A 27,586-nucleotide genomic window follows, 5' to 3' on the forward strand; every position below is an offset into this window, starting at 1 on the left:
GTTTTGCAGTTCTCATTCAGTCAGACATTTGGACATATACTCTGAGTGGTTTTTTTTTATGTATTGGTAAATTGTTATTTTGAAGTCATTGTACATTAGCTTTTCTTGGGTAATATTATGATGGGGGAGCTAATTTTGGGAGTAATGTTTCTTGATATGGGTTGTGGTCTCACATTTATTTGTTCATTGGGTGTTTGGATCTTTGTTTTCTGTTAACCCATCTTGTCAAATTTAGACCAGCTGAATGGTGCTTGGTTTTCATTCTTACAGCCACTTTGTTGATGTTTGAATAGCATGTCAGGAGTGGCCTCAGGTCAGCTAGGGATAGGTGCCAACTTCTGAGCCTATGAGTAAATCTTTAGTCTTAGAGGATTCTCACTGTTACAGTATGCCACATTGTAGAGGAGGCCAGTCTGGAACTCTGTATGTGGGATTAGGAGCACAGGGAGCTATGTTTCCAGGGCATCTTGGTAAATGGGTTTGACTGGTTTGGGGTAGTCCCTTCCTGGAATTCTGGAACATACTCCATGTGCTTTCCAGTGGAGTGGTGGATAGGGTGACTGAGGTGGGCAGAATGCATACAGGGGATTTATCTGGAGTTCTAAGTTGGATGCCAAGTGTTATTGTGGTGTGATGGGTGGGGTGATTGTTAGGCTTTGGACAAGCAGAATGGGGCTGGGAAACCTGCCTCTCTGCTGTGGCTCTGCCTGCTTGCTTCCTTGCTTTCCCTCCCTCCCTCCCTCCCTCCCCCAGCTTTCCTTCCTGTAGAGGTCAGAAGAGGGCATTGGATGCCTTGGGACTAAAGTTACAGACAGTTGGGAGCTGCCATGTGGGTTCTGGGGGTCAGACCTAGGTCCTCAACACCTGAGACATCTCTCCAGCCCTTTCACTATGCTTTTTATTTGACATTGAATTGTTCATTTCTAACATTACTTCATTTGGTATTTGTTTAGCAAACCTGGCTCTTTAATGAATTCCATTTTCTTATTCTTCGTTGACTTCACCTGTTACTGTGTCCTTTTTAATGCATTCAGGAAATTATGCAGCCTCTCTTTCATTTCTTTGAACATATTAATTTTCTTTCAACATGTTTTGAATTCCTGGTTTGGAATTTGTCTGAGTCTTTCCTTCTGGGCCTTTACTCTGAGATTGATAACTTTTGGATGAGATGTTGTGTTAGTTTTTCTTGTTACTTTTGTAGCTGGAAGGTTTCTCTGGTCCCACCTGGCTCTGTGGTCCTTCAGCTGCTTATAAAATAATCATTCAGAGGCTTAATATTAATTGCCAATTGCATGGCCTATGCAGTCTTCTTGCTAGCTAGCACTTATAACAACCCATTTCTGTTAATGTATAGGCTGCCATGTGGCCGTGACATTACCAGTCTGTTGGCATCTTGCTGCTCCTTCGGTGGTGGCTGGTGTCTCACCCTCCTCTCCTTTCTTCTCTCCGTATATCTGCTTGGATTTCCTGCCTGCCTCTAAGCTGCCTTGCCATAGGCCAGTGCAGCTTTATTTATCAACCAATCAAAGTAACACATATTCACAGCATACAGAAAAACATCCCACAGTATACTTGTCTTTTTTGCTTGGGCTTTATGTATCAGGAGTTAGATCATTGGTTTCCTCCCTTCCTCCCTTCCTTCTTTCTCACCTTCAGTTGGAAGTATTTGTAATGTTCAGTTGAATACTCTCTGCAATAATTGTCACTATCCAGAGTATACCCTCTGTGAAAACAGCATAATAGTTAAGTATATAACAGTCACTCCTTAACTACTAATTATTCTATGGAGCAAAGTGATATCAACAGTACTCAGTGAACTGATGTATTAGTTACAGTGTGTATTAGTAGAAAGAAATAGAAATGGGAGACTAGTTTTGGGATGATAGTGATAAATTAAAAGAGGAGCGTGCTTATAATAAGGGGAGCTGTAGTAGTAGGAAGTGATAGAAATGAGACAATTTTGTCCTAAAGGAATACTGGGAAGAGAGGTAATATGTCATTGGTATATAGAGCAGTCCAGTTCTTTGAACACAGAGACCCTGCAAATCAGGGCAGATTATCTCTCTGACCCTGGAGCTTAGGTTTGTTCTGATAGGATGGCAGCCAGCCTAGCTGTCCCCTGTCTGTCCTGACTGTACTTTGCTAATGTGTAGAACTAAACTGCTTTTCTTGGGGTATTTCAAGACAGGGTTTCTCTTTGTATCCTTGGATGTCCTAGAACTCACTCTGTAGATCAGGTTGGGCTCAAACTCAGAGATCTGCCTGCCTCTGCCTCCTGGGTGCTGGGATTAAAGGTGTGCGCCACCACCACCCAGCTGAGAGCACCTTTATAAGGAAGGCTTGGGGAAGGACGCCACCACCGTTGACATGGGGCCACATTGGCTGGGATTAAAGGTTTGCACCACCACTGCCTTGCCAAGAACTAAAACTTTTTTTTCATACTGAGTGTATATGCGGAAACTGTTGACTCACTTATTTATTAGTTTCTATATTTTTAATGGATTCTAGGGTTTTTCTATAAACAAGACTATGTCATCTGAAAGTAACATAGCTGGCTTTCTTACTTCTGGGTTTCTTTTACTTTTTTCTTGCTTAATTACAGGGACTAGAATCTCAAATATAATAGGGTGGGAGGAATAGACTTCCTCCTCTTATACCTGATGATGGAAGGAAAATATCTAGTTCTTCAACAGAGTATTTAGTTATAAATTCTGGGTTTTGGTAATTTTTTTTAAAGTTGATTCTGGAGTGCCTTGTAGTAGTGACAAATGTTCTGATTTCAGCAAATGGACAGATGATGGAGAACAAAATACAGTCTGATTTCTGGAAACTAGTTAAGAACTAAGTAAATATGAAGGTGAAAGAGTTCAGTGTGGTAACAGAAAGTGGCATCAGGCTTTGAATTGGGTGACATGGCTTGACTATTGATTCTACCTCAGAGTAACAAGTTTCTTAGCATTCTGTCTTAGTTTCCCCGTCTTCTTTCTCTGTATTTTCATTGTCGTGAAGGCAGAGCAAGTCAAATGAAATGTGTTTTGTAGACTGATATTCATCATGTTATATTCATTTGACAAAGAACTGCTGTCCAGATGGCATTAAACTATAGAGAGTAGTGTGATAAAATAAAATTGACTTGGATTATATTATACTCCTCAAAGAAGGTATAGTCTGATAGGTAATGTGATAAATGTCTAAAATGAAAAGTTAAGAATGATGGATTTGGTCACAAGAATGGTACCGATAAGTCACTATTGCGACTTTCTTGGAGTTGGTAAAGCTGTATGAAGGAAGAGCTCTTGGACTAGTCCTTGAAAATTGGGAAGAATTCAGTGTAAGAGATGGAGAATGTTCTCCATAGGCATTGAAAACACAGTATAGCATTGGTCACATCTAGTAGTTGTTAGGTACTTCAGTTTTGTTTCTGTTAATATGATAAAATACCTTGGGAAAAACACCTTTAGGGGGAAAAGGGTTTATTTTGATTTATAGTTCCAGAGGGTATACAATATTGTCATGGTTGGACAGAAATGGCAACATCAGGTGTGAGACTGGCCAGTCACATTTTGTTCATATACAGGAAGCAGAGAAAACAAGAAGTGGGGCCAGGCTATAAAACCTGAGAGCCTGCCCCTAGTGATGGGCTTACTTAAGCAAGGTTACACTTCCTGAAGTTTTTATGACCTTCCCAAACAGTGCCACCAGCTGGTGACCAAATGTTCAAAGACATGCCATGCACTTGTGGGAACATTTTAGATACAAACCACAATAGTAGGGAAAGCTAGAGTAGGACTAGACTCACCTGCAGCACCTTGATAACTGGGTTAACAAGGCGAAATTCCATTCATTAGGAATATCATCAGTAATATTCTTACTATATAAATATTTATTGAGCATCTGGAATTGGCCAGATTTGTATTCAGAGTTAAAGCTTTGAAGATATTGTCTATCAGTTTAAATTATTTTATTATAATGAGATATGACAGTGTGGGAAGATTATGGGACAAAGATTATTTCTAGCTCAGTCATATTAAAAGAAGGTGAATTTTTGTTTTCTTGGTGTATGTTTGTGTGTGTGTGTGTGTGTGTGTGTGTGTGTGTGTGTGTTAGACAGAGTCTCATGTATCCTAGACTGGTCTGGAGCTTGCTTTATAGCCTTGATCTTTGATCTGATCTTCTTGCCTCCAGCTTCTGAGTGTAGGGATTATAGTTGTGCCCCCACCATACCTGGTTTATGTTGTATAAGTGATTGGACTCAGGGCTTCATACATGCTATCAATAAAGGGAAATTTTAGATAGGTGGTAAGCATTATGCTGAGATATTGCATCCCTTTGTCAGGCAGTTACAGGAGGTGATTAGAGGAATGTGAGAGAAACATTCTAGGCCTGGCATTTGATTTATTTTTGAATGGTTGGACAAGGGCTTTGTATACATGCTGTGACTAAGGACTTTTGGTAGAGGAGTACTTGGAAGAGTATTTAAGTGGCTGCATGGAGAGTAATCAGAAAGGATGGAGACTTGACGTAGGAGCCTGGTAAAGAGACTACTCCAAGTGATGATGCAGAGTCCAATGTAGTAAAGAGTAGCTGGAGACAGAGACAGACACTGAGATTGACTGGCCATGGCATGGGCTTTTGAAACCTCAAGGCCCCCTCCCAGTGACACACTTCCTCCAACAAGGCCACCCCTCCTAATCCTTCTACTCCTTTCAAATAGTGCCACTCCCTAATGACTAAACATTCCAATATATGTGTCTATGGGGGCCATTCTCATTCAGTCCACATTTTGTAAGTATAAATTAAATTCTGCGTGAGAATAAATATGGTACAGAAGAGGAACCTTAAGAGACAGAAGCTGCCAACATATATAGGCAAGAAAAAATAAGGGAAGCTGAAATGGTAGGGAGTATTTTTAAGAATATACTTAACATTGTCATTATAGGGGGTTGGGGATTTAGCTCAGTGGTATAGCGCTCGCCTAGTAAGCACAAGGCCCTAGGTTTGGTCCTCAGCTCCAGAAAAAGGAGAAAAAAAACCAAAAAACAAAAAAACATTGTCATCATAGACACTTGAGTTTTTCTTGTTGTAGTTTTGTAAAGCATGTTTTTTCTCTAGTTGAGTTCAGTGAGTATATGAGTTTATGGGCACAGGAGTTTGACTTGCAGGAAAGATAAAATAGCAAGATACCTGTCTACTATTTAAAACAAACCTGTCTTCTACTTAAAAAAAATATTTTGTGTTTGAGTCCAAGGTATGGGAAAAGGATATGAGAAACAGCATCTTTTTTTTTTTTTTTTGCAAGCTTACAGGTTGTGCCATTTGGGGTCAACACTATGTAAAATAAGGTACCAGAGAATGGGGCATCAGTAATTTACCAGAGGGGATAATTTTAGATAGCAATGAGGTAGAATGTAGGTGGAAAGTAATATAATTTGTGTGAGAGAAGATATGCCTGGTAAATATTGGAACTGGGGTTGTGAGCTTAAAAAAAGTTGTGAAGGTTTGTAGAAGAAAAGGAAAATGAAGGATTTGGGACATGTAAAACAATCATTGAACAGTGAGAATCGGTTTGGTTATGCTGTTTGCAGAAATAAGTGGAGCAGAGAGAATCTATCAATTGGACAGGGTAGATTAGGAGAGAAAGAAGGTGGTGGGGTGAAAGAGAAAAGTGATTTTGAGGGTAAAAGAGGACAATATGGTAGGCTGTGTAATAGTCCCCTAAGATATCATTGTTATACCCCCTGGAATGTGTATATAAAGGATGTTGTGGCAAAAAATATGATTAAAAAGCACTACCTAGGTAGTTCCTGTATGATTGCAAGGAGGTTTATAGAAAAGTGACTGTAGGATTGAGTCAGAAATGCCATGTGATGGTACAAACAGGAAAGAAATGATGGAAGCAGAGGTCTGCATGATGGACGCCTTGACTAAGTGAAACTGGGAAAGGTAAGAGAACAGATTGTCTCAAGAGATTTGAGCAGAGATAGATGGTTTAATTTTCGAAGCTCACTGTATTGCTGTCTCCAGAAGTGTGAGATAATTTGTGTTGTTCGTTCTAAGTCACCATGTTGGAAGTAGTTGGTTACAGCAACAGTAGGAAATATTTAGAGGACATGGCTATAAGGGAATGTAGAGTTAGAATCAATAAGATGAGGCAGTTGCCGAGATAACATGTGTTTACCAGGAAATGAAATTAATAGCTTGGTTAAGCAAATAGAGAATAGTAAAATTAAAAATAGAGAATGTTAAAAGGAGCAAATATTAGAGGATGATGTATGTACTTCCCAAGTCTTAATTTCAGATGGTGCTGTATCTGATATATTCAGTAGTTTGAGTCTAGTATCATAGATTAGATAAGGTAGAAGATTTAAATGAGATACATTTAAGAGTCTGTTGTAAATAATAGAGTGTATACAACAGTGCATAATAAAGTACATAGGAACATCATTTATAATTGTCTGGTTTTTTGTGGCTTTTTTTTCATTCTTTTTTATTTGAGACAGTGTCTGATTATGTAACCCTGGCTAGTCTGGAACTTAATATGTAGACCAATCTGGCCTCAAACACATGAAGATTTTTGCCTGTTTTTGCCTCATAAGTGCTGGGATTAAAGTTCTGTCTCATGTCTAGCCATTTAAAGTTTTAACTTAAGAAGGTAGCTAAGAAATGCTTGAGAGAGACCTTTTAAAAAATATACATAATTAAAAAATCTAAATAGTACATTTAAGAGAAAAATGCAGGTTTTTAAAAAAATGAATCTTGCTTAATCTGCTTAGTATAACAATTTCCACTTTTATTCATTTCCTTGCAAATGCCATGATTTCATTTTTTGTTCATGGCTCAATAAAAGTTCTATTGTGTGTATGTACCATGCTGGTTTTTTTTTTTAGCCCATTCATATGTTGATAGACATCTAAGTTCTATTTCCTAACTGTTGTGATTAGTGCAGCACTAAACATGAATGTGGAAAGGCATGTTTTGAAAAAGAAATAGCACTTAACATGGTAATTTTCATTTGGTAATCATTTTCATACCTTGTTTGAAGACTTTTAACAACTTGTTTGTTTGTTTGTTTGTTTGTTTGTTTTTCGAGACAGGGTTTCTCTGTGTAGTTTTGCGCCTTTTCCTGGAACTCACTTGGTAGCCCAGGCTGGCCTCGAACTCACAGAGATCCGCCTGGCTCTGCCTCCCAAGTGCTGGGATTAAAGGCGTGCGCCACCACCGCCCGGCTTTTAACAACTTTTTAAAGTAAATGTATGTGACTGTGAAAATTCCTTGAGCACGTAAGATAAGGCAGAAAAAGTAGGCTAAGAAATGTTGGGGATAATGGCCACTGTATGTTTTCTGTTATCCCAGGAAGTTATATTGGCAAATGATTCTCCATGGTGGATTGGATATTCTTTCAGCAAAAATAATTTAGGAAGCTAAAAAGTTATTAAAGTATTTTGGCTTAAGACTTGGCATACCTCTAAGCTAGTGAAAGTCCTAGAAAGAATGAAATCCAACTTAGATGGTTCAGAAGACTTTAAAGAGACCACAGAGGTGATGCATATTAAGGGAGCTCACAAAGAATGCTTAGTCAGAAGTAATAGGGAACCCTGAAACGACAAGAAGAAGGCAGTACTGTTGGGGCTTGATGAGAGCTGCGGAGAAGAGGATCTGTTGCAGTAGTTGTGATGGTAGAGAGGACAGAGCTGCCTGAGTTTGTGTGTGTTTACCAAGTACAGTGTTCAGAACTGGGTTCTTGCAGACTCTTTGTGATATAGTTGGAATGACCAGGACACCATGCTCTCTCCCTTTAAAGCAGTGGTTCTTAACTCATGGGTTGTGGCCCCTTTGCCAAACTTCTGTCTCCTATTACAATTCATAACAGTAGCAAAATTACAGTTATGAAGTAGCAATGAAAAGAATTTTACAGTTGGAGTTCTCCACAACACGAGGAAATGTACTAAAAGGTTGCAGCATTAGGAAGGTTGAAAACCACTGCTATAAGGGACACTTAAATAAGCCTAATTAATAGTGAGCACTAGCCTGTTTGAGTTGCAATTCTGGTTTTACTTGAATTGTATAAATTTGGGGAAAGTTCTTAAAAGCATAAGATAATGACTTAGTTTTTTAAAAGATGTCTTTTAAAACTTTTATTTGTTTGTAATTGTGTGTGTATGTGTAGGGTATGTGCAAATGACTGCAATGCCGGGGCTTTGGATCTCCTGGAGCCAGGTGCCTGACCTTGGTGCTGAACCTTTGAGAGCACTATCTGCTCTTAATCATCACCACCCCCAAGCCATCTTGTCAGCTTCTAAAGAGATCTTTAACTTATTTAAAACAAGCAATGAGTCGGGCAGTGGTGGCACATGCCTTTAATCCCAGCACTGGGGAGGCAGAGGTAGGCGGATCTTTGTGATTTGAGGCCAGCTAGGTCTACAGAGTGAGTTCCGGGACAGCCAAGGCTACACAGAGAAACTCTGTCTTGAAAAACCACAAAACAAGCAAGCAGTGAATAGTTAATATGTGTTCACTGTAGATTCAACATATAGAACTATCAGAAGAACCCATTTTAATTATGTTTACTTGAGTGAGTGAGTGAGTGAGTGAGTGAGAGAGAGAGAGAGTGAGTGAGAGAGTGAGAGAGAGAGAACATTGAGATTAGAAGACATTGCAGAAATTGATTCTCTCCTTCAACCTTGTGGGTCCTTGGGGCTTGAACTTTTGGTATTCAGATTTGGTGGCAAGTACTTTAACACTGAGCTGTCTTGTCAGTCCAAGAAAAGAAATTTTAAAAAATTTATTTATTTATTTTATGTGCATTGGTGTTTTGCCTGCATGTATGCTGCATGAGAGTATCGGGTACCTTGGAACTGGAGTTACAGACAGTTGTGAGCTGCCATATGGGTGCTAGAAATTGAACCTGGGTCCTCTGGAAGAGCAGCCAGTGCTCTTAACTGCTGAGCCATCTTCTCCAGCCCCCAGGAAAAAAAATTAAACAGACAAATTTTATTTATAAGAAAGTATTTTAGTAAGATTGTTATAGTGTAGTTTGTTATAGGTTTGAAGATGCATTTCTTTTTCACCCTCACAACTATATGCCTCAAGCATTAGTAAAATGGTAATGCTTTTGGTAATGTATAGCAAAACTATTAGTAAAAAATACTTAAATTTTGTTTTTTATATTAAATTTTAGCTTATCAAACTATGTTAGTTGTAAATAGTAAATGTATCATTGTAATTTACTAGCAACTTAGCAGAGGCTGAGAGTGTGTTGCATATAATTTTTTAATCAATATTAAATAAGTAGCTAGAGTCATGGTCCTAGAAAATACATTGTAGAGAAATTGCTTTTTATAAAAGCCTCTGCTATTACCTGTGATGAGATGCCATCTCTATGCTTTCTCTTGCTGTTCATTGGTATCTATCTGGTCAGGGGATACAAATGTGACTTATATCTGATTTGTTTGGAGCTCAGCCATCTGAAGGGAGAAGAAACAATTAAAATGTAGTCAAGTGTCCTAGTACAGCATTTGCTGCCTATATAAAATTATGCAGGTTATTTTACAATCATCTTGCTTTGCATTTAGTTAACTGTTTTCATTCATTGCAGTGAATAATTGTAGGCTTACGTTTATTTTAATAATTGGTATGTACAACTACTTAATGTGTTAGAATATTTTTAAACTAATGTTCTTACTATTCTGAAATAATTGTATATATTTTTATGTAAGGCATGGGATTTGTATACAATGATAGCTCAGTGCTGAAACAAGTTAGGCCTTATTTCCACATTTGTTTTGAAGGAATGAGGGAGAAGCTGGATTTTTATATCAATTTATCCTGAGCCTAGTAATTTTGTTTATATTCTAGAGTTATAGAATGTTTATGAAAATGTCTCTCCACATTGTAATAACACTAGCTATAAATAGAAATGTCCTGTTCTTTTGTTTCTGCTAATTTTCACTATGGGTTCCTGGGATTTCTTGCTTCTTGTAATTTCCCGCAAGTTTTTTCAGTATAGTCTGTCTTCTTGGTAGTTTACTGTGTTAACCTGTCCTACTTTAGAATTATCTTTCTACCCAGATCTATAAAGAGCTCTCTTATCCTCTATTCAGTATGTTAAATTGTGCTAACCTGTCTCCTGTAGAGTTCAAAATTGCGAATTTAATACCTAGCATATGACTAACTTGTTAGTTAAGGCGCTAGAAAGGATTCCAATTTAGATGTCAAGAGACTTTTTTAAGACTACATTTCCAGTACAGACATATTTTTTCCCAAAATATTTAGGGTATGTACACATCTGAGCCTGTATGTATGTGCACCACCATGTGTGTGCAGGAGCCTGTGGAGGACAGAAGAGGGAGGGTGTTGGATCTCCTGGATCTAGAGTTAGGGATGTTTGTGAGGCTCCTTGTGGATGCTAGACTTTTAGTTGAAGGGATTGCAGGGGTGAGATAGAGGGGAACTTAGAAGAGGAGTAACAGGGAACTCTGAAGTATCAAAAATAGGTCTCATGGTGGTAAAGAGACACAATTTGTCCCAGGAAATGTGACCGAGGGAGGGGAGTGGGAGACTATTTGCTTCTGTCTTTGTTTGATCCTTACTGTCTGCTTTTCCTTTCTGAATTAGCAATGATGGCCTGTTGCTGCCCTAATTGTTTTATTTCTTCTGGAGTTTTCTATTTTTTGTTTGTTTGTTTTGTTTTAAATCCAGCCTTATCTTTGGGCATTCATAGGCCAGAGAAAAGGAAGAATATTTTAAAGAAAATTGCCATCTGGTATTTTACTTAAAAACAACAAAACCCTTCAGAGATGCTGTATTATTTTGAAATTAAGTAAATTTGTTTTACTTCAGAGATTCACATTAGCACTCTATAAAGTTTAATTTGGTTACTGACTAAAAATGTTAATTATTTTTCACCAGACGCTCTGCCAAATCTCGAAGCAGAAGCCCGTATTCATCTAGGCACTCAAGGTCTCGTAGCAGGCACAGATTGTCTAGATCAAGAAGTCGTCACTCAAGCATTTCTCCTAGCACACTAACTCTCAAGAGTAGCCTGGCAGCTGAATTGAACAAGAATAAAAAGGCACGAGCTGCAGAGGCAGCAAGAGCTGCAGAGGCAGCAAAAGCTGCAGAGGCAGCCAAGGCTGCAGAGGCAGCTGCCAAAGCTGCGAAAGCCCAAAATGCATCTACCCCTACCAAGGGGAACACAGAAACTGGTGCCTGTGCCTCACAAACCAACCATGTAAAGGATGTGAAGAAACTTAAAAGTGAGCATGCACCTTCTCCTTCAAGTGGTGGGACTTTGAAAAGTGACAAAGCAAAAACAAAGCCACCCCTTCAAGTAACAAAGGTAGACAATAACTTGATTGTAGATAAAGCCACCAAGAAAACAGTTGTTGGGAAGGAAAGTAAAGCTGCTGCTACAAAGGAAGAACCAGTATCTACTAAAGAGAAAACCAAGCCACTCACACCAAGCGTAGGAGCCAAGGAGAAGGAGCAGCATGTGGCTTTAGTGACCTCTACATTACCACCATTACCCTTACCTCCTATGCTGCCTGAAGATAAAGATGCTGATAGGTAAGTGCCCACAGATTTGAAATTTGTCAGTAACTGTTCAAAGAAAAAAAATGAAACTTTTAAACTGAGAAATGATTTAACTCTCTGGCTTATCCTTCCCCAAAGTTAGTATAAAAGCTTTTTTGTTTTGTTGTTTTTCAGGGAATGGGTGAGTAGGGAGGTTGAGCTGGCCTTGCACTATGTAGCCCTTGGCCATCCTGGAACTTACTGTATAGAACAGGCTAACCTCTTAGCTCTAGAGATCTGTCTGCTTCTGGCTCCTGAGTGCTTGGATTAAAGGCATGCACTACCACACCCAGCTACAGCTTTCTCTACACTGTCTTGTAGATGAATTTCTGTAACCCCTGGCCTGTAAGGCCACCAACGGTTTTTTAAAGAATTCTTGCCACGTGGGCACCAATTGTAGACGAATTTCTAAACAATCTTATTAAATAAGAAACACAGAGCCAAGTACAGAGGTATAAGCCATAGAGATCAGAGCAATAGCCGCCAACTAACCTTAGCTTACCACCTCACCGTAGCTTCCCAAGAGAGCCTGAGCTAGTGGCCGAGCAGTTTTAATTAATACAAGCTTCTGAATACAAGCAGCTGCGGGGTCTGTGGGGCTGGACAGGACCAGAGAAAACTTCAGTTACACTATCTCTTGATTTTCCTTTTTCAGTGTTTCTTTGCTCCTTGAATGGGTTTGTATGTTTTGTGGATATGAAATTTTCTTACTATTACTGCTACTACAGACATGACTATGCTAATAATTTCTTTCTTTCAGCGATTGATTTAAGTACAAAAGTATATAAAGAGGAGACATTCTTTTCAGGGAAATGTTAAGTGATTAAATAAAAATGTACTGTGAAAAAGAAAAATGGTTAAAAGTAATTACTTGGATAGGGCAGAAGATATTTTTATAGCCTTACTATTCTTGTTAGAAATAATATATTTTGTTAGTGGACTGAATGTAGAAGATCATAGCTGTTGATAGTCTTATGTTTTCAGTTTTTCTGTGCTCGATTCCATGTAGTTATATCCAAAGATGAGGATATTTATCCTGAAAAATCACATATTAGTTATTTGAATTAAGTGACCTGATAGAATTTTGTAAGCTAAAGTTCCGTGCATCTCAGATACTATGATTATTATTAGCTCTAGTATAAATCAAGATTGTGGGAAATATTGGCTACCTTAGATTAATGATATTTCTTTTTTCTTTTTTTTCTTTTTTTTTTTTTTTTTTTGGATTTTTGAGACAGGGTTTCTCTGTGTAGCTTTGTGCCTTTCCTGGGACTCACTTGATAGCCCAGGCTGGCCTCGAACTCACAGAAATCCGCCTGCCTCTACCTCCCGAGTGCTGGGATTAAAGGCGTGTGCCACCACCGCCTGGCGATATTTCATTTTTAAAAAGTAAAATGTCTAATTATTATTGTGTAGAGTTACTAAGTAGAGTAGACCTTATGCTTTGTTTGAAAAGGACTAGTGTTTAGGTTTTTGTAAGCATAGAGCTGTTGCTCACAACAGTTCCTCCTTTTATAAGGGAGGAACCACTCCTCACCTCTACACCCCCTTTCACCAGTTTTAATGAGCATGGTAGTTTTATGTTTAAAAGTTTCTTTTTAGCAACCTGGTATGGATTTTTGTTGTTTGTTTTTGTGCTAAACAGGTATTAGTTGAAATTGTCTTGTTGATGTAGGGAGATCATCTTTTCTCTTCTGTTAATGCTTCTGGGAACCTAAATATGGAAGGCATCTTTATGTACTTGTTATTCACTGGAAATTTACAGATCATTTTAAAGAACAGTAATGGTCTGTATAATCTCAGTAGCCATGTTATAAGGAGTGCTTTCCGCCTTTACTTTTTTTAAGCATGCTTCTACTCCTAGTTAACTGTCACATTTACATCCTTAAATTTATGAAAGGTTGTACTTGTTTTTTTGTGACTATGATTTCATAAATCTGTGTTCTGTTGTTACTTTTATGTATTCAGGCATTTTAAAATGCTAAATAATAAAATTAGTATTTATACAACCTTCTAGAGCAGTGGGTCTCAATCTTCCTAATGCTATGACCCTTTAATACAGTTCTTCATGTTGTGTTGACCCCAACCATAGAAATATTTTCAGTGCTACTTCATAACTATACTTTTGCTACTGTTATGAATCATAATGTAATATCTGTTTTTTGATGGTCTTGGATGACCCCCTGGAAAGAGTCATTTGACCCCCCAAAGGGATTGTGAACCACAGATTGAGAACTGCTAGAGTCAACAAGTGCTAATATTTAATATCTTTCTATGCTCTTAATTTCTCTGTATAAGGAAAGTGTATGTGTATACACTTTTTTTTTTTTAAAATAAGTGGTTGCAATAGTTTTCAGTTTACTCACATTAAGTACTGCTAATGTAACTTAGACAATTACAATGTTACTTACCCCCATAAGTTGAAGACTCTGGATCTGCAGTCTTATGTATGTTTCACCTCTGAATTTGTGTGATTATTTCTTCTTGATGACAGTTAAGTTGCTCTTCTTTAACCCTTCCATTTCCTATAAATTTAGAAATCAGTTGGATCTTGATTAGGTTGAGAACAAATACTGGTTTTGGCCAGAATATTTAGGAGATGATTTTATGTAGTTCTTACTATATGAGGAACAAAATCTTAAACTGTGATAACTTGGTTAAGTGATGACCAACCTTAAAACTTCTATGTAGAGGATACTTATGTCTACTTTAGGATATATTCCTGTAGGATAATACATTGGTTAGTTTGAAGACCTGTTTTCCCTGCACCCACTAATATTACTAATTGTTACTATAATAGGAACTGCAAATGATGATTTTTGAATTTGATTATTCCTCTTAATAGCTGTTAATAAAGCTAACATATAAAAGACAGTTCTTCCTACTCTACCTAGTCCTGTTAATCAAATGGAACTTTTTCCCCCTACATTATAATCAGTTATAGTCATCTGATCTGGGTTTGGCTGATAGGTGCTCCTTTAAGCTCCTTTCACCTTTTTGCTGGACTGGTGCCTCCTTGAGTCTTCGTCAGATAGTGTATGTCAGACTCACTTTGAATCCTTCTCCGAGAATTTTAGTAAACTGTTTGTTCCAAAAGATAGATCATTACGATTGCCCATTGTGTTTTTATAAGATCTCTCTCTCTCTCTCTCTCTCTCTCTCTCTCTCTCTCTCTCTCTCTCTCTCTCTCTCCCCCTCCCTCCCTCTTTCTTTTCCTTCTCTCTTTTCCTCCCTCCCTCCCTTCATGATACTCCTTCACTCCTTTTTTTCATTTACTGTGTTAAAGATCTTTCCATGCTAATCGGATAGGTCCAGCATGCTTATTTATAAAATAGATACATCATATATTTCTGCTATTAATAAGACACTTAGGTTTATAAAATAAATGTCAAATTTTGTAAGACAGAATATGACAAATTATATCCATGTAATAGAGATAAGACCAACAATTGTATCCTAACAAGACTGCCAACTTATATCTTCAACAGTATGGAATCATTATATTCTACACTCCCTATTTACCTTGCATTTATTACAGTTAATTAGTATCAGTACTTTACCATTATTAAAATCTACATTTTATAGATTTCCATGGTTTTTACTTAATTCTGTGTCATTTTTTTCTTAAAGTTTTTACTTAGTGGTTGAAGAATAGTGATCTTTTCAGCTGGACTTAAAGTGTGATATAGGAGATACAGCCTTTGCATGCTTTCAGTCATATAACCAAATATTTGTGGTTTATGTGGCCCCTCCTTTCTTTTCTTTAGCTTAAGAGGCAGTATTTCTGTAAAAGCAGTTAAAAAAGAAGTAGAAAAGAAACTCCGATGTCTGCTTGCTGATTTACCGTTGCCCCCTGAGTTACCAGGAGGAGATGATCTTTCTAAGAGTCCAGAGGAGAAGAAAACAGCAGCTCAGTTACACAGCAAAAGAAGGCCTAAGTATGTGCTTGCTTTCTCCCTGCACTTAACTTGACTGGAAACAATATATCCTGGATCATTATAAACTTAGAAAACACTTAAGATGAAAATGAAAAGTGTATTTTTATTTGAACATAAATGTACAGGTTGAGAGTTGTGAAACAAATTTTCACGAGTGGTATCTATTTGCTGTGACTAATAAAACCAAATGAAAATTTCTTACAGTTTGTATTTATTAATTTGGGGGTGTTGTATGTGTCAAAGATATTTATAGTTAAGATAGCTAACTAATATAAAAACACTGAAATCGAGCAAAGTGGAAGACAGCATTCAGTGAGCTAAAAAAAAAATGAGTAATGGACAGTGGTTTTGTTTGCTTTTAACTACTCGTTTCCCCCATATAACTGCATACATTCTTAATTTTCCAAGACATAGAATTTTTCAAAATGGAGCTGATGTAGCTTCATGTTAAATACCTGATAGAGTTCTTTTCCTTGAAGCTAAGGGATAAAAAACTGGTGCTCCTTAAAAAATATCTACTTAACAAAGGGAAAGTTTAAAACTTTGGGGATAGATTTGATTTAGTATTGCTCTTCAGGTAATGTGTAATTTAAGAATATGAGATCATTTTCTATTATGAGGAAAGAATGTTAGTCTGTCCTTGATTCTTTTGCTACAATTCTTGAATTTCTGTGGTGGGTTAAAACACCACAAAATAACATCTTTTTAAAGAATTTGACTTTTGTCAGATCTGTTAATCTCTGCCCAACTATGGAATTCTGAGTCTTGATTTTATATGAATTAACACTTTCTGTACTTGTTTGAGTGAAAAATTTTCTATGTTTTTATGGTGATTTTATGCTACTATGAGTCTCAATTTGTAAGTAATTTTTAGTCATTTTGTTAGTGTTTGTTCCATTGTACTGTGACAGTCCCTTCTCTCTATATATACACGTATACACACACATTTATGGGAAGAGAGAGAATCATTGAATGGAAAAACAAAACTTTATGGAGACTGGGTAGAGAATCCTGACTCTAGTTTCCTAGTAATGTTGGTTTTATCTACTTACTGAAAAGCTACATTTCTAAAAGCCTTTTAAAGAAGCACCGTTGCTTCTTTTCCCTCTTCTAAGCTTTAATCTACAAAAGAGTCAGTATGTAGGAATTGTAGGGGCTTTTTTTTTTTTAATGAAAATTTATAGTATCGACTAGTAATAACTTGTCTTACATGAATGTTCACAAATATAGAAGAATAGGGTGAACAGGTTTAAGATTGGGTGGGATCAATTTTGAATTATTAAACAGTTCATTCAGTTTGCTTGATTGTCTATAAAAACTTCAGAACTGTATTTAATAGAATATGTGGGCCTCGCTATGGTGAAATCAAAGAAAAAGATATTGACTGGGGAAAACGCTGCGTGGATAAATTTGATATCATCGGAATTATTGGAGAAGGTACTTACGGACAAGTTTACAAAGCCAGGGACAAAGACACTGGTAAGAATGTTAAGTTTGGAGTGGAGTGTGTTTGCTTTCTGTCTTTCTTCTAATATATAGCTTTAAGAATTTCCAAAGAAGTAAAGATTCTTAGTGCTATTGTTTAGTCTTCATTTCATTCTGTATATGCATTTTCTGTATCTGTACATACAGGTACACAACAAACTTATAAAACTGTTCCTTCAGTATTTGTGCTATGCTGTATAGTGGGGTTTAGTGATGTGTTCCTTTTGTGGTGAATAGTTATTAAACTCTTAGTAGCTAGACAAAAGTATTAGTAGTTTCTTTTTCTTTTTCTTTTTGAGACAGGGTCTTTTTTTGGTTTTTTGAGACAGGGTTTCTCTGTGTAGCTTTGGAGCCTGTCCTGGAACTCACTCTGTAGACCAGGCTGGCCTTGAATTCACAGAGATCCGCCTGCCTCTGTCTCCCAAGTGCTGGGATTAAAGGCGTGCACCACCACCGCCTGGCTGAGGCAGGGTCTTAAGTATGTAGTCTAGGCTGCTTCAATTTGTGAGCTTCTTGAGGGCTGGTGTTATAGGCATGTTCCACCATGCTTGTCTTTAGGAGTAAGTTATTTTATATTAAGAATTATATAATACTTTTCTTTTGGCCAACTTTCTCTCCTCTGTAGAAATTACCCTTTGGACCAGATTCAGAAGCTTAAATTTTTCAGAACATTATTTTTTCAGAGCATAATCAAGAATTTTGGGGGCAAGTTTTGAAAGACTCCTCCAAAGAAATAAAGTAATTGTATTAGAAGTCACATTACAGAAGGTAGACATTTCACTAAATAATGCATAGAGCTAGGTTGTTTTGTTTTGTTTTTTAAATTGGACAGGATTTCTCTGTGTAGCTCAGGCTGACCTCGACCTTAGAAGTCTGCCTGCCTCTGCCTCCCAAGTGCTGGGATTAAAAATGTGCGCCACCATTGCCCAACAGAACTAGCATTTTTTAAACTTAAGTTCATTTTTTTTTTTTTTTTTTTTTTGGTTTTTCGAGACAGGGTTTCTCTGTGTAGCTTTGCGCCTTTCCTGGAACTCACTTGGTAGCCCAGGCTGGCCTCGAACTCACAGAGATCCGCCTGGCTCTGCCTCCCGAGTGCTGGGATTAAAGGCGTGCGTCACCACCGCCCGGCTTAAGTTCATTTTTAACATGAACTAATATTAAAATTGACAGCTATTTGAGGTCATTTAGTATATGGGAGAACACCTTGTGGTTAGAAACTAATGAAGGTAGTTAGAACGTAGAATAACCATTGATATTTGATAATATTGTATTATCAATAACATTACTTATAACTGTCAGAAGCTTTAATGGTTAAAACACTATATTATAGGAAAACATCATAAAAATGAAAAATAAATTTTAATGACTAAGAGCATAATTTTTTTCCTTAGAAAATTTGTAAAATTCGTCCTTTTTTTCCATCTGTCCAAAGAAGTGGAATATGCCTTTATTATAGTGAATTTTTTCTTATGCTGACTGATGCCCAGCCTACTAAGTCTATGCACATTCCCATAAAACAAAACATAATAAAACACCCTAAATCTCCAAAATCTACTGCATTTCTTGACCTAATCTTAACTTGTAATAACTTTGTGTTTGTATGTGTATCTGATTAATTACATGATATCTGATACAAAACTCACACATACCTAAATTTTGTGGCAATGTAGTATTATTGGGGGAAATGTATTTTTGAGACAGTCTGAACCCCATTTTCATGACTAGATAATTGGTGAGTATGGACAAGAAATGTTGGAATATATTTTCTTTTCAGAGAGGTGAGAGAGATCTAGAGAGTGTGAGTACATATTAATATGAATGAATGAGTATCCTGGATGTATTGACCCTTTCCTCCTTCATACAGAAAGAATGGTAATAAACCCATTCTTCACCATCTCTTTCTGTATCAGTAGAGAGTATAAAAAAATACAAAACTACCTCATCCTAACCAATTAGTGTTAAATGCAGTGTAATGATCCATAGTTTACTTGAGAGGCTAATTTCTTGAACTATAAATATTATTTGTTACGTTGGAAACTATAGTACAATTTGTGCATTATAATTTTAAAATGTAGGAATGGAAATTATAAGAATTTAAATTAAGAGAAATGTCATTTTTTTTGCTAGCTAGTAATCTGCTTTTATTGAATTGTCTAATAGGAGAAATGGTAGCCTTAAAAAAAGTACGTCTGGATAATGAAAAGGAGGGCTTCCCAATTACAGCAATTAGAGAAATTAAAATTCTTCGGCAACTCACCCACCAGAGTATCATCAATATGAAGGAAATAGTGACTGATAAAGAAGATGCTTTGGATTTTAAGAAGGACAAAGGTATGTATTCCGATTGCAAGTTTTTGAGTTCATGGTATTTCCACCTTGAAGATTTTATTACTAGGTGTTAATCATTTGAGTATTGGGTAAATGAAAATGTTCTCTAATGTCAAACTATTGTAAAATTTAGTAGAGTTAAAGAATTACATTATTTACTTCAGTGGTTCTTGAGGTTCTTGAGTCAGCTCAACCAAGTACTGAATAGTAACACTTTTTTCAGCTTGGATATATTTTTAATCTTTGTACTTTTAACTGATTAAGAAAAGAGCCGGCGGTGGTGGCGCACGCCTTTAATCCCAGCACTCGGGAGGCAGAGGCAGGTGGATCTTTGTGAGTTCGAGGCCAGCCTGGTCTACAGAGCAAGATCCAGGAAAAGACGCAAAGCTACACAGAGAAACCTTGTCTCAAAAAACAAAAAAAAAAAAAAAAAAGAAAAAAAAAAAGAAAAGATATTAGAGTATATTTCTATCACATTTTTACATTATGAATTTTGTGAATTCACAGAAAAAAATGTAAAGATGTAGCAGGGGATGTTTGCTCATGCGTGTGTATGATAGTCATGCCTGTGCCTATGTGCTGATGCCAGAGGAGATATCATTTGTCCTACTCCATTACTGTCTGCTTATTCCCCTAAGAACCTGGAGTTCTCTTGGTGGCCAGCAAGCCCCACTGATCTTCCTGTCTCTGCGTTTACTTAGAGTTGGGGTTATAGATTCATGTGACCATTCTCATGTGCCACATTTTTGATATGTGTTCTGTGGTTTTGAACATTAAATCCTAATGCTCATCCTCTGAACCATCACCTCAGACTCCCTCTGGCACCTTTTGGCAGGTGTGTTCCGTATTGCAAAGTATGGGAACAGCATTCTTGAAATTGTTTTCAGTAAGTTGATATATGGTTGCATTTAATTAAAAAAAAATACTAAGAAAAGTTTGACTTTTATTAAAAGTAGTTGCCATAGGGCATACATTAAATCTAATATAAAGCAGAGTTAAATTAGTTGGACTGTGTCTTAGTTTCTTTTTGGTGCTGTAGTAAAATACTCTGTCCAAAAGCAACTTGGGAGTTGAGAGGTTTCTTTGATTTACATTTCCAGGTCATGGTCTGTTACTGAGGAAAGTCAGGGCAGGAACTCATAGTAGAAATCATGGAGAGGAATGCTGATTGCTGGCTTATTTGCCAGCTCATGTTTATTAGTTATCTCATAAAGCCCAGGACCACCTGCCTAGAGATGGTACTGCCACAGTGGTTTGGGCCCACCTATATCTATCTGAAATATAGACAGTGCTCCACATGCATTCCCATAGGCCATTCTGGTCTAGGCAGTTCCTTAATTGAAGGTTTTTCTCTTCCCATGTGACTCTGTGCTCTATCAGTTTGACAATAAAAACCAATTATCACAATTACTTTACAATTGAAAATTGTACGTAGTCTCTTTACTGGCTGCACATACACAGTCTTACTACTGTTCTGGGATGTACAGTTTTAAATATTTGATAGATCATATGGTAATTATTTTGTATAAATCACCCTCTTTTTAAAAGTAGTCTGTATGTAGTGTAGAGATCAGAATCATCTTAACTGTTACGTCTTATGATTTTTGTCATTTGTAAAGTACGTGTTTCTTATTAACTTGACATTTGACATGCTTTGCCATCTTAACCTTACTTTATTGCTTCTGAATGTACAATAGAAAAGAAGATACTTACTGGCTTGACTTTAGTTATAAAATGTCTCTGATTGCAGACTTAATTTATTAGTGTTGTGACCTTATTAGTAAGGCGTTTTATTATCTCTTCTCAGCCTGTTTCTTTCCATTCTTAAAAAGGGACCATTATATCTCTTAACATTTAGTAAATATTGGACTAAGGATCTTAACCATGAAGTAGAGTAGAAATGATTTGTTTTGCCTTTATATACCACATTGCAGACAGTGAGTGTATCTGTTCTTCCTCTAACATGCTCTGAGTCTCCTATTTTCATTTGTCACCTCCCTGCCTACTTCTCTAATCCTAATTTTGCTAGTTTTGATTATGCACTAAGTTTCGGTTATGTTGGTCTTTGGGGTCCACAAACATGCCAGTAAACTTTGATGCCTTCAACTCATTACATGTGATACTTCTATGTTAGTAATTCTAAACACACACACACAAACAACCCTTCATAACATATCCTGCAGAGTATGGTGTTATCGAATTGAAGTTTGAAAGACGAATTTTTGCTCCTGAATATTATTTTACTCATTGGTGATGTCTTAATTGTTCAGTATTTCCAACTTCCACTAGGTAGAAACACAATTTAAAGTAACTTCCCCATTTAAAAAAGATTAAAAAAAACAACTTCTCAATAACTAGACATAATTAATTAGTTTGTTATTTTTCACTTATTTATTGGTTTTTAAAAAAAAAATGGATCCTGCCCTGTTTTGGTGTGACTCTATACCAAACACAGCCAGTACAAAATTTTTTCAAATGGTTAATTGCTGAGTGAATAAATGAGCTTCACTTTATAATACTGCCCAGACTTTCAGTACTCTGGTAAAGGCTGCTAGTGCCTTTGAAAGAAAAGTAAATAGTCTTCCTTGTATTCTGCTTTTGGTCATAACTCATTTGCCTCACTAAATTATAAATTCTCTGAAGCCTTTGGCTTTTGTTTATTTGTTTTGGTTCTTATATAATGCACCCCATTTCACAAAACATAAATTTTCATAGATTTTGATGCCCACTTCAGATATCTTTTATAACTCAGATTAAAAAACACAAAAGTGCACTTTAGAAAATAGTGGTTTGGTTCTTGAAGTTATTGACATGCATCCCAAGACAGCCAGATTCTACTGTTCTAGCTATTGTGTGTTCGTTACACTATAATGCTTCCACTGTTAGTGTTTAACTATTGAGGAAATATAAGTACTCTTTTAATTTGTAATTTCTCTTAAAGATCAAGAAAAGAAACTAGAATCCGGTGGTGGTGGTGGTGGTGGTGGTAGTGCACACCTTTAATCCCAGCCCTCAGGAGGCAGAGGCAGGTGAATCTTTAATCCCAGCCCTCAGGAGGCAGAGGCAGATGAATCTCTGAGTGAGGCCAGCCTGGTCTTCAGAGTGAGTTCCAGGACAGCCAAGGCTACACAGAGAAACTCTATTTCGAACAAACAAACAAACAAAAATGAATGAAAGAAAAGGAAGGAAGGAAAGAAAGAAAGAAACTGGGTGTAGTAGGGCATTCCTTTAATCCTAGGACTTGGGAAGCAGGGGCAGGTAGATCTTTCTGAGTATGAGGCCATGCTGGTCTACATAATCAGTTCTAGGCCATCCAGGGTTATATAGTGAGACCTTGCCTTTAAAAAAAAAAAAAAGATCTGGGTGGTGGTGGTGCACACCTTTAATCCCAGCACTCGGGAGACAGAGCCAGGTGGATCTTTGTGAGTTCGAGGCTAGCCTGATCTACAGAGCAAGATCCAAGACAGGCACCAAAGCTACACAGAGAAACTGTGTCTTGCGGGGGGAATACCAAGGATTCACTGGATTAAGATGATTTATATCCTGATAGAATGGACAGTGTAAAGTTTCATTACACTATTCAGAAGGAAGTACAACTTAAAAATATGAATTGTTTATTTCTTGAAATTTTCAACTAATAGTTTTAGATCATGACTGATAAAGAGTTAACTGATACAGATGATAAGGAAGGGCTACTGCTATTCTCAAATATAGATCAGTATACCCAATATCTAGGAATATAAGGAAATTATTTCAACTTACATATGTCATCTTGAACAGAAAGGGTATGTGGTGTTGAGACTCCTATTTAGTAGCATACTAGAGGCATTAGTCAGAGCAATTGCACTAGAAAATGAGATAAGATATTTAGATTCGAAAGGAAGAAGCTAAACTATTGTGTGTGTGTGTGTGTGTGTGTGTGTGTGTGTGTGTGTGTACAAGATATAGGGCAATAGAAACAATCAGTTATGCTCACAGGATAAAAGAGCTAAGATAAACTGATAGAAAATATAATTTACAACATTGTAACCTGAAAACTGGGAAACATCATTGAAAGAATATTAAAAAGACTAAATAGAAAATATTCCGTTTTTAAAGCTTAAAAGAATTAATCATATTAAGATAACACTCTTCCCAATTTATCTTCGTAGTTATTGTAGCCCTTCTCAAAACTAGAAGTGGCTTCTTTTCATTTTTTAAACTTTTTTTTTTATATAGTTTATTTTTATTTTATGTTCATTGGTGTTTTGCCTGCATGTATGTCTGTGTGAGGATGTCAGAAGCCCTGGAATTGGAGTTCCAGACAGGTATGAGCTGCTGTATGGGTGCTAGGAATTGAACCCGGGTCCTCTGGGAGAGCAGCCAGTGCTCTTAGAATTAGTTTTATTTGTTTGTTTGTTGGGAGGAGGGTATCATGATATGTGTGTAGAGGTCAGAGGACAATTTGGTGATAGTCATTTCTCTCCTCATGCCCTGTGGGTCCTGGAGAATCAAACTCAGGCTTGGTTGCAGGTTGTCAGGCTTTGCAGCAAGTGCCTTTACCTGCTGAGCTATCTTGTTATGCCGCTTGGCTTTTCAAATACTGACAGGTAGATTCTGATATTTATATAAATACAAGATCTGGGACAGTGAATAGGGTCTGAGAAGGAAGAGTAAAGTAGAATGCATTGAATTTAAATCTTGCTGTAATTTAAGTCTTACTGTAAAGCTAAAGTGACCATGACTGTCTGGCACTACCATGAGAGTAAATTATTGATCAACAAAAGAATTTAGAAACTAGAAATAAGTCTTAACACTCAAATCAGTTGGTCCTGGTATTTGGGTTAGACTAAAGTGCTAAATGTTATTAGATGACATCAAAAGCACAAGCTGTAAAGGAAAAAAAATAGTAATTACACCTCACCAGAATTAAATTGGACCATATCAAGCAATGAAAAGAGGCTGGGTATGATGGTGAAAGAGGCTGAGATTAATGGTCCATGCCTTTAATCCCAACAGTCAGGAAATAGAGGCAGGTGGATCTATGTAAGGTGTTTTTGACCAGCCAGAGCAACATAGTGAGACCCTGTCTCCAAATTAAAAAAGAAAAAGAAATGAAAAGACAACACAGAATAGGAGAAAATATTTGTAAGTCCTATGTCTGATAATGGGACTTTTAACAAGAATATAAAAACCAGTTTTAAACTAAATAATTAAAAGGCAAGGTGATTAAGAGAACCTAAGTAGATTTTTCTTCCCAAGAAGATGTGTAAATGGCCAAGAATCACATAAAAAAAAGTTGAACATAATAGGTATTTGGGAAATGTAAGTCAAAGCCTCAGTAATATACTAGTTTGCACCCATTAGGATGCTTTGTGAAACAGAGTACATCAAAGTAACTATTGGTGAGGGGGTGTGGGTAACTGTGAATGTAATTGTCTCTCAACTGCATACCTAAAAATGATTTAAAATGGTGAGTTTTGTTATTAGCATTTTTAAATTAAAAAAAAAAAGCTCAGTATTTTCTTTCCTTTGTACTCTGTTTTCCTCTTCTGGAAAAAGGAAGTAATAATACTTAGATTTATTGTGGTCATTTAATGTAATAATACAGTGAAGCACTTTGCAAGATGGCACACAGTATATAGGTATAGCTAAGTAGTAGGTTGATGGTAAGAACAGAATGAGATCACTAATAGAAGCAATTGTTTTTATTAGGAAGAAAGGATGGCTATTTGAAGACGTGAATAGTTTTAAAGCTGGAGTTTTAAAGCTGGAGATCAGATGTTTAGTTAGTGAATTGGAAGTTAATTTTTAAAAATGTACCTTTTAGGGCCTGGGGAAATGGCTCAGTGAGTCAGAATCTTACTGTGCAACCTTGAGTAACAGAGTTTGAATCCCCAGAACCCATGTAAATCCATGCATGTCTGTAGCCCCCGAATAATGCTTTTCACATAAGTGTATTTAGACTTGAGTTCTTTGCTGAACATTCACGCAGATCTGTGAGCTTGTTGGCCAGCTAGCCAAGCTGTCTGAAATGAGGAGCTTCAGGTTAATGAAACTTGTATCTCAAGATCAGAAGATGGAGTGTAGTGGAGGAAGACACCAGAATCCTCTGGTCTCCTCATGTGCACATACAGGCACATGGGCCCCCACATACATGCACATACATACTTAGCATGCACACACAAAATACAATCTTCCCTTAATGCTTAGAAGTCTTTAATTATTAGCACTAAAAAAATGTCAAGAAAAGTAAAAATGAGGCTGGCAAATGTCCCAGCAGATAGAGATTTCTGGGAAGGTGTGAAGAGGTACAAAGATGAGTTACAGAAGCCTGATGACCTGAGTTCAATTTCTGGGAGCCATGTGAGAGAACGTACTCCAAGAAGTTGTTCTTTGACCTCCACACAAGTGCTACAAAATGAATGTAAAAAAATAAACTTTAGCATCTAACTAGCTGATAATAATTAACCCAGTAGAAGGAAAAGAGAATCAATGTTTGGAAAAAAAAAAACAAAAACCAACAGAAACCAAACAAACAACAGGGAATGTTTAATTAAAACATTGGAATACAGCCAGATGTGGTGGCACACACCTTTAATCCCAGTACTTGGGAGGCAGAGGCAGGTGGATCTCTGAGTTTCAGAACAGCCAGTACTACACAGAGAAACCTTGTCTCAGAAAACAAAGCAAAAACAACAAAACAAAACACATTATTAGGGGGATATATGCACATGTAGTCAATGCAAATAAAATAATATGCTTTCTAGGGAAGAGACAAGAGGCTTCCACTTTTTAGCTTTTTTAGACGGTGTATATATAACAAGTATGTATGTTACTTGTTTACTTTTATGTAATTAAAAATGAAGTATATTATCTTCTACAAATAGATAATGTTTATATACCTTAATTTAAAAAGAGACAGTATTTTATAGTGCTATAATTTTGATGTATCTTATTCTGTTAGGGGTTTTTCACTTAGGTGTATTTAGACTGTTGAGTACTTTACTAAAAAACATTTAGTATAAAGATCTAATTGGGACTCTCATGGGGTACATAAGTAGAATTACTTGGTTAAGTGATATATCTAGCTCTTTTCATATTAATGATTAAAGCCAGATCACCATACAAGAAAGCTGATTCCAATTTTTCTCATCAAAAATTTTTGATACTCAGTTTACTGAAATGCAGTTTACTTTTAATTTTTCATCTTTTGTCTATCTACTAAAACTTTCCCCTATTTTGAGATTATACATATTTTCATGCTTTTATCCTTATTATAACATTTTTGTTATTCATGTGTTGTGTATGTGATGTGAATGCATGTGTTGTGTATGTGTGTTGTGGGTGCATATCTAACATGTTTGCTCATATAGGTAGAGTCCAGAGGTTGCCATTGATATCTCTTCTTTGATGGCTGTTCACCTTACATGTTGAGATGTGGTCCCTGACCTGAGCCCAGATTTGCCCATTTGGCTTGTCTGGTTTGCCAGCTTGCTCTGAGGGACCCTCATTTTCAATCTCCCAAGTGCTAGGATTGCTTTACTGGCTGAGTGATGAAGCAGCTTCTCTACATTTCTTCAGGTTGCTGGGTCATTTTACTTTTTCTTGGTGATTGTTCTGGTTAGTTTTTTATCAACTTGACACAATCTAAATTCACCTGTAAAGAGGGAATCTCAAGAGAGAAAATGCCTTTATCAAACTGCCTGTAGGCATGTCTGTGGGGCATTTTCTTGATTAATAATTGATATGGGAGGGCCCAGTCCACTGTGGGCAGTACTATCCCTGGGCAGGTGGTCCTGAGTTGTATAAGAAAGCTGACTGAGCCAGGCATGGTGGCTTTACTCCCAGCACTTGGGAGGCAGAGGCGGGCAGATTTCTGAGTTTGAGGCCAGCCTGGTCTATAAAGTGAGTTCCAGGACAGCCAGGGCTACACAGAGAAACCCTGTCTTGAAAAACAAAGCAAAGCAAACAAAAAACAAACAAACAAAAAAAAAACGAAAAAGAAAAAGAACACAGACTGAGCAGAGCAAGCTAGTAAGCATTACTTTTCTGTAGTTTCTGCTCAGTTCCTGCCTCTGGGTTCTTACCTTGAGTAGCCTTGGCTACCCCCTGGTGATGGACTGTAACTTATAATCAAATAACTCCTTCCTCCCCAGTATCTTTTGGTCATGGTCTTTATCATAACAATAGGAAGCAAACTAAGAAAAGATTAGAGAAATTGTTTCTTGTGTCTGTTATTTTTTTTTTTTTTGCCGTTGTATCTTACCTGCTTATTTTTAACT

At 37.0% G+C, this 27,586-nt stretch overlaps 1 protein-coding gene across 2 annotated transcripts in view; it reads left to right on the top strand.

Annotated features, from left to right (window-relative positions):
- The window catches only part of Cdk13 (cyclin dependent kinase 13), a 99,160-nt gene that overhangs the window by 23,481 nt on the left and 48,093 nt on the right, over positions 1-27,586 (top strand). For both annotated transcript variants that reach the window (XM_059263375.1, XM_059263376.1), the window contains exons 2-5: positions 10,909-11,565; positions 15,339-15,509; positions 16,849-16,988; positions 19,155-19,325. In XM_059263375.1, coding sequence (XP_059119358.1) covers positions 10,909-11,565; positions 15,339-15,509; positions 16,849-16,988; positions 19,155-19,325 — 1,139 coding nt within the window. The remainder of the gene's footprint in view (positions 1-10,908; positions 11,566-15,338; positions 15,510-16,848; positions 16,989-19,154; positions 19,326-27,586) is intronic.

The sequence above is a fragment of the Peromyscus eremicus genome, chromosome 5 (genome assembly GCF_949786415.1).
Source record: "Peromyscus eremicus chromosome 5, PerEre_H2_v1, whole genome shotgun sequence".
NCBI lineage: Eukaryota > Metazoa > Chordata > Mammalia > Rodentia > Cricetidae > Peromyscus > Peromyscus eremicus.